This window comes from Amphiprion ocellaris, chromosome 15 (genome assembly GCF_022539595.1).
Source record: "Amphiprion ocellaris isolate individual 3 ecotype Okinawa chromosome 15, ASM2253959v1, whole genome shotgun sequence".
Taxonomy (NCBI): Eukaryota; Metazoa; Chordata; class Actinopteri; family Pomacentridae; genus Amphiprion; species Amphiprion ocellaris.
Window position 1 is genome coordinate 34,370,244 of NC_072780.1, and position 14,389 is coordinate 34,384,632.

Here is a 14,389-nt window from a genome sequence, read left to right on the forward strand (position 1 = left end):
TTGGGTTATTTTACACAATATTTTAGTCACGTTTGCTGCTTTATAAAAACATCTAAAGTGTTTTTTAGACATTAAAGCATAAAAAACTTATTCTAGTAGCCCCCAAAAACAACATTCTGAAGCTGTAAATGTTTAGAATATAGATATGAGTTGCTGTCGTTCCAAGTTGACTCAAATTTGTCCAAAATTATTCCAAAAATCTTTAAAATGACTAAAATAGATCATAAATGAATGAAAATGATTAAATCTGGTCCAAAATGAATAAGAAATTGTAAGGAAATGTTGAAAATGACTAAAACTGGTCCAAACTGAATCAAAATTGATCAAAATTGGTTGAGATGTCTAAAACTGACCAAAATAACTAAAAACAATTGTCATAAGTGAAATTAAATTTGATGAAAATAACTAAAACTGGTCATAAATTAATCAGAAATTGTAAAACTGGTCATAAATCAATAAAAATGACTAAAACTGGTTCAGAATAAATCAAAACTTGCTTGTAAAACTGGTTGTAAATCCATCAGCATTTGGTAAAAATGACTAAAACTGGCCATAAATAAATTTTAAAATGTTTCAAATGATTAAAACTGGTCAGAAATAAATTTTAAAATGGTTAAAATGACTGAAACTGGTCCAAAATTTATCAAAAACTTACCAGAATTGGTCAAGCTGTCTAAGAAGAAGAGAAGAGGAGCTGCAGTAATGTACAGAGTGAGGAAAATATTGTTTTTTTGGACATTACAGTGTAAAAACTTATCCTAGTAGCACCCAAAAACAACATTCTGAAGCTGTAAATGTTTAGAGTATAGATATGAGTTGCTGTTGTTCAAATTTGACCAGAATGACTCCAAAAGTCTTAAAAATGACTAAAATAGATCATAAATGAATCAAAATTTGCTCAGAATGACTACAACTGGTCCAAAATGACTCAAAATTTGGTTGTAAAACTGGTTGTAAATCAATCAATATTAGGTAAAAATGACCAAAATTGGTCCGAAATCATTTTTAAAATGGTTAAAATGACTAAAACTGGTCAGAAATAAATAAAAGTTGTTAAGAAATGTTTAAAATGGCTCAAACTAAAATGACTAAAACTGGCTGTAAATAAATCCAAACTTGGTAGAAATGATGTTGTGTCTCTGATTTCCAGGCGGTTTGTGCACTCGGAGGGATTCCGGATCACATGAATGAGAAGCGTGAGTAGTTTTTGAACACCGTCGGTAAAGTTCCTCCTCTGTGATCTGCGGTGATTCCTGACTCTGTGCTGCCGTCCGGATCCCTTCAGGCGAAGCCGGCAGCGGCACAGAGAGCGACACCTCTCCGGACCTCCAGAACCAGGAGAACGAGCCGAGCCAGGAGGACACGGAGGACGTGGACTCCACGCTGCAGGACCTGAAGCCTCAGAAAGCTGCTTCCTCGTCCTCCTCGGGCAGCCACCACGGGAGCCACAAGAAGAGGAAGAACAAGAACAGACACAGGTACAAAATGAAGACTCCAGCAGGCGCTTACATCTGATCCAGGGTCAGCTGAGTCTGGTCGCAGCTGATCAGTGTGTTTGAATTAAAGTCTCTGGAAGTTTGTTTACATCGTATTAAACCTGGTTGCTATAAAATCTCTGTAAACGTGCAGCAGGTGAGCTCAGACTTTCCTCCCAGCTGCCTGCTGATGATCACATGATTGTGATCCAACTACAAATCCACCGCTGAGGACCACGAATGTTTATAAAACTAACAGTGAATAATTCCGACTTTTTAAAGAAAATTTTAATAGTTTTAAGACATTTTAAAGTCAGTTTGGACCAATTTTTAGTAAAAATTTTTAATCATTATCGTTCATCCTAGACGATTAACTCATGTTGAACAGGTTTTGAACAATTAAGGAGGATTTTTTGAACAAGTTCTGGACAAATGTGAGTAATTTCTAGTCATTTTGCACATATTTCAGGTCATTTTTGACGAAATTTTGACAGCATTTAGAGAACACTTATTTTATGAGGTCAAATTTGAGTCATTTTGGACGTGTTTTTGTTGTTTTTAGTAATTTCTGGAACCCTTCTCAGCTGTCCTAGATGTTTAACTCATTTTGGACAGATTGTGAACAGGAAAAGAGGATTTTTTTTAGCAAGTTCTGGACAAATTTCTAATAATTTTGGACAAATGTTGAGATTTGTTAAAGATTTCTGTATCATTGCCAGATAGCGGCACGGCGTCACTGTAACCATGACAACAAGTGAACACTACATCAGCTGCCTGCTGATGATCACATGATTGTGATCCTACTACAAATCCACCTCTGAGGACTTATCAGGACTTATCCATCAGAAATGATCCAAGGAACAACTGATTAAATTGTGGGGGTGTTTCTGAGTCCCATCAATTCCCACCGCCCGCTACATATTTAGGTCACGTGATCCAGTATCCGTACATAACGTACACATGCAGAACACACACCTGTACTCAGAGCAAAGGCATTTAGTTTGTGGGTTCATCTATATTAAATGGACACATTCTATGTTGCTGTGATTTCTGATCATCAATAACTAATAAATAAATGCTGCATTTCTGACATATGGGGGAATGAGCAGCCTTGGAGGAGGACTGAGCTCTCTGAGGGCTTTTGTTGTTGTCCAAGATGCTTCAAAAATTATCCTGAATTTCAGAAGATTTTCCAGAAATGATCTAAAATGATGAAAATTTGCTCAGAATGACATGAAAATAGTCTAAAATATCTGGAAAATGATTCAGAATCAGCCAGAATTTCTCTTAAATGATTAAAAGTGATCAAGACAAAGTGATGAAAACGAGACACAAAATGACAAAAACAAGAAACGAAATGACAAAAACAAGACTCAAAACGACACAAATGAGACACAAAACGACAAAAATGAGACAAAGTGATAAAAACGAGACACAAAACGATTAAAAAAAGCCGAACACTAAAACAACTTGGATGACCCCGACTGAAGCCTCTTCTTTCTGTCTGTGAACAGACGGTTGATAAACATGTCGTCTGTTTGAAGCTGTTTCTGGAGTTAATGACGGTGTTTACCTCCATGTTCAAGCTCCAGATGTTCCACCTCTGGACAAGTGTTTAGCTCCAGATGTTCAAGCTCCAGATGTTCTACCTCTGGACAGGTGTTTAGCTCCAGATGTTTCAGCTCCAGATGTTCTAGCTCCAGATGTTTCAACTCCAGATGTTCTACCTCTGGACAGGTGTTTAGCTCCATATGTTTCAGCTCCAGATGTTCTAGCTCCAGATCTGCTACCTCTGGACAGGTGTTTAGCTCCAGATGTTTTAGCTCCAGATGTTCCACCTCTGGACAAGTGTTTAGCTCCAGATGTTCAAGCTCCAGATGTTCTACCTCTGGACAGGTGTTTAGCTCCAGATGTTTCAGCTCCAGATATTCTAGCTCCAGATGTTTCAACTCCAGATGTTCTACCTCTGGACAGGTGTTTAGCTCCATATGTTTCAGCTCCAGATGTTCTAGCTCCAGATCTGCTACCTCTGGACAGGTGTTTAGCTCCAGATGTTTTAGCTCCAGATGTTCTACCTCTGGACAGGTGTTTAGCTCCAGATGTTTTAGCTCCAGATGTTCTACCTCTGGACAGGTGTTTAGTGAACTAACAGCTGCTCTTCCTCCCTAACGCTGCCCCCCCCAGCCCTTCTGCCATGTTTGATTATGACTTTGAGTAAGTCTGAATTCTTCTCTCTGCCTGCTGTCCGTCCGTCCGTCCGTCCTCCACCTCCTGCTGCTTGTCTCCATCCTGCATGTCCATCATCCTCTGGTCTGAATGCTCCTCTCCTGCTCGGTAACTGAGAACCTGCTCATGTTCTGCCTCACATTCATCCAGTCTGTTCCTCAGCTGCAGCAGCGTTTCATAAAGGTGTAAACAGGAAGCACAGTTCCTGTTGTGTGTTTTATTCTTCTCCACCGTGTCTCCATAAACCATCAGAAGATCTTCAAAGGGTTAAATCCTGATGCAGCTGCTCTGTTTGTGTTGCAGGTTTGACATGAAGGTCAACAAGAAGCCCAGAGCTGTGAGTAGAATCTATTTATCTGGTGTTTGTTCTCCTCAGGAACCCGTTACTTTGATCTTCTTCATCATTTTCTCTTTAAAAATGTAAGAAAATCAAACAAAAAGCCTTCATATTTCACCCTCTTTGTTTAAAACGTGAAATATTCCTCATGTCTGACCAAGAAACACGTTCAGCCGTCTAAAAACAAGATTTCACTTATTAAATCGCTGCTTTATTAGGTGATTTACTGAAGCTTTAACTGTCTGAAGAGTTTATAATCACATCATTTTCATCTTTCCCACTTAAAAATGACTAAAATGAGTATTTGATTAATAAAATAGTCAATTAAAACTCTATTGTTCTCTGATTTTAGCACTTTTATCTGTGATAAATGTCTTTAATTAGTTTTTTATTTCTCGTGTTCCGTCTTTTTTTCTCATTTAAAAATAACTAAAATACATATTAAGTTATTAAAATAGTTGATTAATTTTCTACTGATCCATTAATCTACTACTTATTGCAGCTTTAACTGTGATAAATGTCTTCACTCATTTTTTTCTTATCTTCTGTCTTTGTCTTTCCCATCTAAAAGTGACTGAAACAAGTATTTTACTCCTGAAATAATTCAATAATTTTCTATCGGTCCATCAATCAGCTACTTAGATCAGCTCTAGCTGTGATAAATGTCTTTACTCAAGTAACTTTTCTTATATTTTGCCTTCGGTCTTCATGTTTCCCACCTAAAAATGACTAAAACAAGTATTTAACTCATAAAATATTTCAATAATTTACTATTGATCCACTTATCAGCGACTTATAGTAGCTCTAACTGTGACAAATGTCTGTACTTGAGTAATTTTTATTTTATTTGTCTTTTCTTATTTTAAATGACTAAAACAAGCATTTATTTATTGAAATAATTAATTTTTCTCCATCAACTCACTGATTGGCTGCTGACTACAGGTGTAACCCTCCTATTGTCTTCATTTATGGGCACCAAAAAATATTGTTTCCTTGTCTGAAAAAAATCCAAAAATTCAGCAAAAAAAATTCCCCAATTTCTGAAAATCTGGAAAACCTTAAGGAAGAAAATTCCAATAATTCCTTAAAAGTTTTTTTTTTTTTTAAAAATCCCCCAAATTTGGCAAGAACATTCTTGTAAATATTTTCAATAAATGAGTAAAAATCTTCCCAAAAAATTCTAAAAATATCTAAAGTGATTCCATATATATCAGTAAAACTTCTAATATTTTCCTGAAGAACATTCACATAAAAATAAACCAAAATCCAGCAAGAAAATTTTTTTAACATTTCTTTTTTTCCCACCAAAAAATGTTGAAAAATGTGTCTTTTTTGTTTTGTTTGTCTGATTTTTGTCATTTTGTGTCTCATTTTTGTTTTTTTCCACCAAGAAATGTTCAAAAATTTCCCCAAAATTTTGAAAGTGTGGACACCAGAAGTTTCTCTGTGAAAATATATTTTTAAATATTTTTTCCACATTTTCAAACTTTAAAACGGGTCAATTTGACCTGCAGGACGACACGAGGGTTAATGGTAATAATTGTCATTATTTACATGATTTTTCCTTTTCTTTGTCTTTCTTTCCACCTTCAAATGACTGAAACAAGCATTTGACGGTTAAATATCGGATGAATTAATGAACTAATCCTCTTCTTCCAGCAGCTCCAAACGTCTTATTCCAGCATGTTTTCCTCTTTCTGTCCAGGATTATTCCACCTAACGAAGCTGCCTGACCCGTCTGGACCTTCCTGGACTTTGTGAACTTTGTATTCCTGGTTTTCTTGTCGTCATCTTTCCTGTACTGTGTGTATCGCTGAAACATTCCCTCCTCCACCTTCCTCTGGTTAGAAACACCTCAGTAACATCCTGTTCAGATAAAAAGACTATTTATTTCCACGTTCCCTGTCGTTAGAAGGTTTCGGTTGAGCGTCAGTCAGTCGTTCAAACCCCCAGAACGCCCCCAGTTCTTTTATGACATCGTTTGTTTTGCAAAAAACTAATAAAAAGTTGTAAGTTGATGTGGTTGTTTGTTGAAGCCTCCGGAATGACGGCTGCTTTCTGTCTGCTGATGACGATAAACGCCCTGAGTCTGTTGTTTCTGCTGTCGACTGCTTCGGTTCCCACACAAGAGCTCCAGAAACATCATCGCTGTTTACTTTAGTCCAGCAGAAAATAACCGCAGCTCTCAGCCTCTTTCAGGAAAATATTCAAGGAAACAGCAGCCAGATCTGATGGAGACAGACACTGAAATATCTGTGAACAAGATTTAATATTTAAAAAGATGATTTCATCCAATTATAGCAGAGGAGTCAAGCTGATCCTCGTCCAGTCTGATCTCCAGTAAAACCAGTAAAACCACAGCAGAATAACCTAGAAATAACCACAACTCCTAATGGTTCCTTTGTTTTAGTGCAGAAATGTTCACATTTCAGGAATTATCTTTTTACTAAACATCAACAACCTGAAATTTATGAAGAAAAATAAATTAAGTTTCACCAACATTCAGCCTCAGTTTATCATTTCCACATTACAACTTCCAGATCACAGAGTGTCGACAAAGTAACACAACATTTAGTCACCTGGAACTGAACCAGAGAGGATTTACTGGAGGATCACAACCACAAAAATCAGACAAGAAAAGACAGAAACAGGACAAAAATATGACAAAAATGAGACACAAAACAAAAATATACAAAGCAACGAATTAAGCAAATTGCAGTGACCTAAAGACAAAAAAACAAGTGAGGCAAAAAGGAAAACAAAAATGAGAAAACAAAAAAAACGACAGTGACAAAAGCGAGAGACAAAATAACAAAAAAATACATAAATGACACAAACCACAAAAGAGACAAAAAATTTTGATAAAAAGTTACAAAGCGATGAAAAATGGACAGAACAAAAAATTACACAAATGAGACAAAAATGACAAAAAACCAAATGACAAAAAAAAGGCACAAGTGAGACAAAAAACGATGCTCCAAACAACGAATAAAGTGAAACACAAAATGGCATAAGTCAGACAAAAAACTGCAAAAACCTGACAAAATACTGCAAAAATGAGACGACACCAAACCAAAGAGAAAATTTGATTAAAAGTTGCAAAGTGACAAAAAACAAGCGAGATAAAATGACAAGAACGATACACAAAACGAGTAAAGGGAAACAAAATAACAATAATAAGAAACAAATGACAAAAGTTGGACAAGTCAGGCAAAAAACAAGACAAAATATGAGACAACACAAAACAAAATGAGACAAACTGACAAAAGCGAGAAACAAAACACAAATGATGCTCAAAACGAATAAAGCAAAACACAAAATGACAAAAATAAGACAAAAAACACAAGCGAGACAAAAAGGAAACAAAACAACAAAAACATGGGACAAACTACAAAAGTCAGACAAAAAGCAACAAAATATTACAAAAATGAGACAAAATGACAAAAATGAAATAAACGAAACAAAACAAAAAATTAGGCAAAAAAGTTACATAAATGAAAAGGCAAGAAAATGACAAAAGAAACAAAATGACAAAAAAATAGACATCACAAGCGAGACTAAAAGGAAACACAAAATGACAAGTGACACAAAAAAGACCAAAAGAACAACAAAAACAAGACAACATATTACAAAAAACAAGACACAAAATGACAAAATAAAGAACAATCTAGTATTTTACTTTCTGAACCAAACAACTTGTCATGGTCTAGAAATGATTATAAATTTATACTTTTACTAATTTACAATCTGCAGTTAATGTCTTCTCTGGAATTTTTACACTTTGAGGACCGGATCGGACCCTCTGGAGGGCCGCTTTTGGCCCGCGGGCCGCATGTTGGACACCACTGGTCTCTGTGGTTAAACGTGAATTAGAGCTGCAGTATTTATTCAGGGTGCAGCGTCTCATTTTATCAGCAGGTGGCGCCAGAACACACAGCTATAAACGACTAATGCTGGTTTTACATGAGATTTTTCAGGTTTATTCACTCATTTATTTATACTTAAAGATAATTTACATAAAGACTACATGATTAGTGTTTTCTATAATATGGAAAACAAGCAGATGTTTCACAGTTTTAGGGTTTATTTCTGCACAAAATGAGCTTTTAGAGGTGACAAACACGACAAACTAATCAGATTATTTAAGATTTCTGTGCATTAATAAGAAAAAATGTCTATTTGTCTGGAGTATTTGAGACCCAAAATGAACAAATCTGGGTTAAAGTAGATTTTCTTTGGCTTTTGAGACAATAAAATCTCCCCTATCCAGTAAAACCCTACAGATAGAACAGAATAATGTTGAAATTAGAAGTATAGAACCTTAAAAGATCAAATAAGTGAAGGAATAAGTCAGACATGAATAAACTGTGGGGCAGATGAGATCAGGTTTTGTAGTTTTTAGGTAAAACTGAACTTTGAAGTGTCATATTTTATGATCTGAATTAGTTTCTTCACAGGCGTTTGATGGAAAAAACAAGACAATCTGACATTTTTATGGTAAAAAACATCTGAAGTTTATGGAAAATTCTCCCAATCAGACGATCAGATAAAAGAGGAATTTAAAGATAAAGGTTCTGCTGCAGCGGCGGATGTTTTATGGAGATTTGCTCTGATTATTATCAGTTATTTTGGGGGGGGGTTGTGTTATCAGATTCAGGATTAAATGAGCATTAATTACCTTTATAATAACTCTGGAGCAGCTCAGTGGTTCTCTGATGGTTCTGACTAAATGTTGCATGAGATCATTCACATTTAAGGAATTATCTTTTTACTAAACATCATGAACAACCTGAAATTTATGAAGAAAAATAAATTCAGTTTCAGCAAAATTCAGCCTCAGTTTATCATTTCCACATTACAACTTCCAGATCCCAGTGTCGACAAAGGAACACAACATTTAGTCACCTGGAACTGAACCAGAGGTTTTACTGGAGGATCACAACCACAAAAGACAACAAAAAACAACAAAAACAAGACAAAATATGACAAAAACGAGATAAATGACTTCAAACAAAACAAAAGACAAAAAAAAAATTGGACAAAAAAGTTACAAAGTGACAAAAAAAAAGACCAAAAAAGAAACAGAACGGCAAAAAATAGACAAAAAGGAAACACAAAACGAGAAAGCGAGACAAAAAAGACAATAATAAGACAAAATATTGCAAAAATGGGACACAAAATGACAAAAACAAGATAATTGACATGAAACAAAACAAAAAAATTGACAAAAAAGTTATAAAGAGATTTAAAAAATGGACAAACGAGACAAAAAAATTATTTTAAAAAAACATCCACAAAAAATATACAAAAACCGCAAGCGAGACAAAGAGGGAACAGAAAACAAAAAAACATGAGACAAACAGCAAAAGTGAGACAAACAAGACAAAAAACAACAAAAACGACAAAATATTACAAAAAATGACAAAAAAGAAACAGAATGTTAAAAAATAGACAAAAAGCACAAGCCAGACTAAAAGGAAACACAAAACGAGAAAAGTCAGACAAAAAAAGACAAAAAACTACAAAATCAAGACAAAATATTACAAAAATGATACACAACACTACAAAATTAAGGCAAATGACACCAAACAAAACAAAAAAGACCAAAAAATGATTAAAAAAACCAAAACAACAAAAAATATACAAAAAACACAAGCGCGACAAAAAGGAGACAAATGACAAAAGTGAGACAAAAAACACCAAAAACAAGACAAAATATTTAAAAAAATTAGACACCAAACAACAAAAGAACAAAGAACAATCTAGTATTTTACTTTCTGATCCAAACAACTTGTCATGGACTAGAAATGATTTTAAATTTATAGTTTTACTAATTTACAATCTGCAGTTAATGTCTTCTCTGGAATTTTTACACTTTGAGGACCGGATCGGACCCTTTGGAGGATCGGACCCTCTGGAGGACCGCTTTTGGCCCGCGGGCCTCATGTTGGACACCCCTGGTCTGAGGGGTAAAAGTCACTTTAAAGCTCCAGTCAGACCCGAGTCGTCTCCTGAGGACACGAAGCCGCTGACAAACACTGATGATGGAGAGACTGACGGAGGAGTTAATTCCTGGAAAGCATTCCTGGAAAACATTCCTGGGTTTCATGCAGCTCCAACCACAGTCACATTTCATCTGCCGTCATCCAAACTGGAACATCTCAACATCTGCTGGAAGCAATGGAGTAAAACTACAAAAACTACAAAAACTCTAAATCCTACCAAGTTTATTTGTCTTATTTTTAGTCAAAATGTCTCGTCCCATTTGATTTAAGATAAATTCACTGAACAAGAGACATTTCAGCAGATGGAGGGACTTGTTTTAAGACAATGCATCTGAAATATCTTGTTAAGTCAAACAATCTGGAAATTACCTTGTTTTGAGTTGAATTTTACAAGAAAACTCAAAATAAGTTTAACCCTCATGTTGTCCTGCAGGTCAAATTGACCCGTTTTAAGGTTTGGAAATGTGGGAAAAAATATATTTTCACAGTGAAACTTCTGATGTCCACATTTTCAACATCTTTGAACATTTTTTGGTGGAAAAAAAAGAAATGTTTCTTAAGAACATTCACAAAAAAAAAAATCAACCAAAATCCAGCGAATTTCACTGGATTTTGGTTGATTTTTTATGTGAATGTTCTTAAAGAAAATATTAGTTTTACTGATATATATGGAATCACTTTAGATATTTTTGGGAAGATTTTTACTCATTTATTGAAAATATATACAAGAATTTTCTTGCCAAGTTTGGGGCATTTTTTGAAAATAAAACTTTTAAAGGAAACTTTTAAGGAATTATTGGAATTTTCTTCCTGAAGGTTTTGCAAATTTTCAGAAATTTGGGGATTTTTTTGCAGAATTTTAGGATTTTTGAATTTCAAATTGACCCGTTTTAAAATTTGAAAATGTGGAAAAAAATATATAATTTCACAGTGAAACTTCTGATGTGCACATTTTCAACATTTTTTGGGAAGCAAAACAACAAAAACATGAGACAAATGACAAAAAAAGACAAAAACTAGACAAAAAATGATAAAAAACACAAAAAATAGACCAAAAACAAGCAAGACAAAAAGGAGACACAAAATGACAAAAATCAGACAAACGACATGAAACAAAACAAAAAAGAGACACATTTTTGAACATTTTTTGGTGGAAAAAAAGAAATGTTAAAAATGTTTCTTAAGAACATTCACATAAAAATCAACCAAAATCCAGCAAAATTTGCTGGATTTTGGTTGATTTTTATGATTTGGTTGATTTTTATGATTTTTATGATTTTTTAAAGTAAATGTTCTTAAGGAAAATATTAGAAGTTTTACTGATATATATGGAATCACTTTAGATATTTTTAGGATATTTTTGGAAGATTTTTACTAATTTTTGGAAAAATATTTACAAGAATTTTCTTGCCAAATTTGGGGGATTAAAACTTTTAAGGGAAATTTTTAAGGAGTTATTGGAATTTTCTTCCTGAAGATTTTGCAAATTTTCAGAAATTTGGGGAATTTTTTGGCAGATTTTTTGGATTTTTTTCAGACAAGAAACAATATTTTATGGTGCTCATAAATGAGGACAACAGGAGGGTTAATACATCTCAAATTAGGAGGTTACATGAAAGCAAAAATCTATTTTTGAGTGAAAAACTATTATTTTTTAGCATGTCTGGCTTATTTTAAGACACCTAAGCTTGACAATCCTGGTAAAATAGAGCTTAAAATAAGTTTTCCCAGCTAATTTTAAGATCTCAATATTCTAAATATCATATCTTATTTCTAGAAATCTTACCAAGACGTTTTGCACTTGTTCTATTGGCAGATTTTTCACTTATTTCAAGGTAAAAGTTCCTTGAAATAAGTTTATTTTTCTTGCTTTGAGAGGAGCATTTTTCCAGTGTAGAGATGCTGTGTTTAAAAGGAATGTCTCAAAGTGAAGCTATGTTTCTGTTTTAGTTGAGTTTGGTTGATGTCTCTGCTGTAACCTGAGGTGTGTGTCTGCTTCACTTTATTACCTGAGCAGGTGATTCTCGTCTAATGACAGACTGTTAGGATGGTCTGGAGACATTCTGCACATTTTTCTGCAGCGTATTATTTCCTCAGACGTCTGAACTACGTAACGCTGTCTGAAACACATTCCGCATGTTGGACCTTCGGGGTGTGTGTGAGTAATGAGGTGTGAATGTGAAATGTGTGTTACGCCACTTAACAACAAATCTGAGCCTGGTTTCCCGCCGCTGCAGGAAACGATGTGGAGGGAGTGGACCGAGGCGAAGCTCCAGTTCAGCTGCAGGAACCTCCATGACTCAGAGCTAATGGAGATGCTGTGGAGTTACCAAACAGGACTGGCATTTACTGGAGGCCACAGCATGATTTACTACAGATTAGGAAAAGTGCAAACAGCAGAGCAGGGCTGTGAAGAACTGAAGCTAAAATGATGGATGTCAGCGTCCAGAAGTGGGTCAGGATGAAGGATTCTGTTGTGGAAAAGCAGCCTGAGTGTCAGAGGGTTGAGGAATGAGTCCTCCAGCAGAAAGCGAAGCGTTGGGAGCAGCTTCACGTCGACCTCGCTGACCTTCACTGGAAACGGAGCTTTCCTTATCTGCTCAGCTGTTTTCCATCTTTCCAGAGCCGTCAGAGCGAATTAAAACGGAGCCGCTGCGTTTACAGCGAAATATTTAAAGCAGCTTCTGATACAGTTAAGATGCAGATAACGAGAAGAGTTGTCTTAAACCAGCGGTGGAGTCGAAACAAGTTCAGGATCATTCCAGAACCAGAGAACATCTGGGCTTTAACATGACTGAAAAATCAACCTTTCTGCTCCATATTGATCAATAATAGGTATTGATGGGCTCAGCTTCTTCTTCCATGTTTTCTGTACTGTTTTCTAACTCTACTCTAATCCATGCTAATGTGATCTTTTTCTCAGCAGTAGAAGCTAGATATTTAGCTGCTGTTACTGCTGACCAAGAGGACAAACTGACTGATGGAAAACAGTCCAAAGAATTAGTCTGATCCTGATAATATGAGCTGGAGGGAGACATTCAATCAAGGCTGACAATGGGATGAAAAGATGGAAAATAGAAGAGAGGACATAGCTTTGCTCTACACATTCTGTAGGAACACTGTTGATGATGGAAACGACATAAACAAGACACAAAATGACAAAAACAAGACACAAAACGACAAAAACAAGACACAAAATGACAAAAACATCACCAGGTTCTGCTAACATGTTGTGGGAAACGTTCCATGAATAATAATTATTATTTAAAATATTGTGTTGATTAAAAAAAGAGGCATCAATGAAAAATAAAACCAGTAAAAGTAGATTTAAATGAGATTCTAACTGTTTTATCAGAGATCCAGTTTGGTCATCAGGGGGGAGGACAAGAGAAAAATGGCATTTTAGGGGAACTCCAGACTTATTTGGTGTTTAAAATATTTTAAACATTCTTTTCTCCTAGTTTTTATAGATTTGGTCTCAGGACAAGAACATTTATACACTATTGATGTTTTAGGGTTTAATACATGGATTATTGGATGTAAAACGTCCTCCAGTTCCGGAATAGCCCTTATTTACTTGAGCACTAATACGAGGTAGTTGTACTGAAGCTCTTTGCTCTCATGCTACTTTTTACTACTGAGTTCAATTCGTAGGTAGTTATTGTTCAAATATACCAAACATTTCATGGTTCCAGCATCTTTAATATGAACGTTTGCAGCTCAGATCCCGTCTTCTAACATGTATTGGGTGAGGTTTGTTACCATTAGCCATCCAGAAGCGATCGATATCAGGCTCCACCTGGTGGAACAACCAGGTACTACAGCTAATACTACAGCTAGGTACTCACTACTACAGATACTATAACAATACATACTGTAGTGACTTTACCTGTAGTCACTGAGGTGGCAGTTAGTGTCCTCCAGTCTGATGCGTGCGGCTTCAAATTAAAACAGTGTCTCTGCTCGTTTTACTGATGTTTCATTTATTTACGGCACTGCAGCTAAGTTATCATTCAGTCAACATTAAGTTTCCAATAAACCAATATTATACAACCTGACAGCATTCACCTGCTTGACACGGCGTTTGAGCACGGTCGAAAACTGTTCGGCTTCCCTCTCCAAACTGCACACCTGCATTCATTCATTCATTAGCCATCATATATGCAGTCCACTTCCAACAGTGGGCAACCCTGTGGCTCCTAAAGCCACACCCACACAGTCATACCGACACTATCAACAATCAAAACAAAGTAACCATATTTTGGCTCCAACACACCGGCCCCTAATTGAGAATGCAGGAGGCATGAACAATTCAACATAAATTACATTCATAATGGAGCCAATAA

At 35.5% G+C, this 14,389-nt stretch overlaps 1 protein-coding gene across 2 annotated transcripts in view; it reads left to right on the forward strand.

Moving 5' to 3' along the window:
* The window catches only part of meaf6 (MYST/Esa1-associated factor 6), a 7,632-nt gene extending 1,576 nt beyond the window's left edge, over positions 1–6,056 (forward strand). The window contains exons 4-8 of one of the 2 annotated variants that reach the window (XM_055018151.1): positions 1,151–1,196; positions 1,286–1,478; positions 3,660–3,689; positions 4,005–4,038; positions 5,744–6,056. In XM_055018151.1, the coding sequence (XP_054874126.1) occupies positions 1,151–1,196; positions 1,286–1,478; positions 3,660–3,689; positions 4,005–4,038; positions 5,744–5,758 (318 nt within the window). In that variant the 3' untranslated portion in view covers positions 5,759–6,056. The remainder of the gene's footprint in view (positions 1–1,150; positions 1,197–1,285; positions 1,479–3,659; positions 3,690–4,004; positions 4,039–5,743) is intronic. The other variant, XM_055018152.1, reaches the window with a different exon arrangement.
* Positions 6,057–14,389: the final 8,333 nt, after the last annotated feature.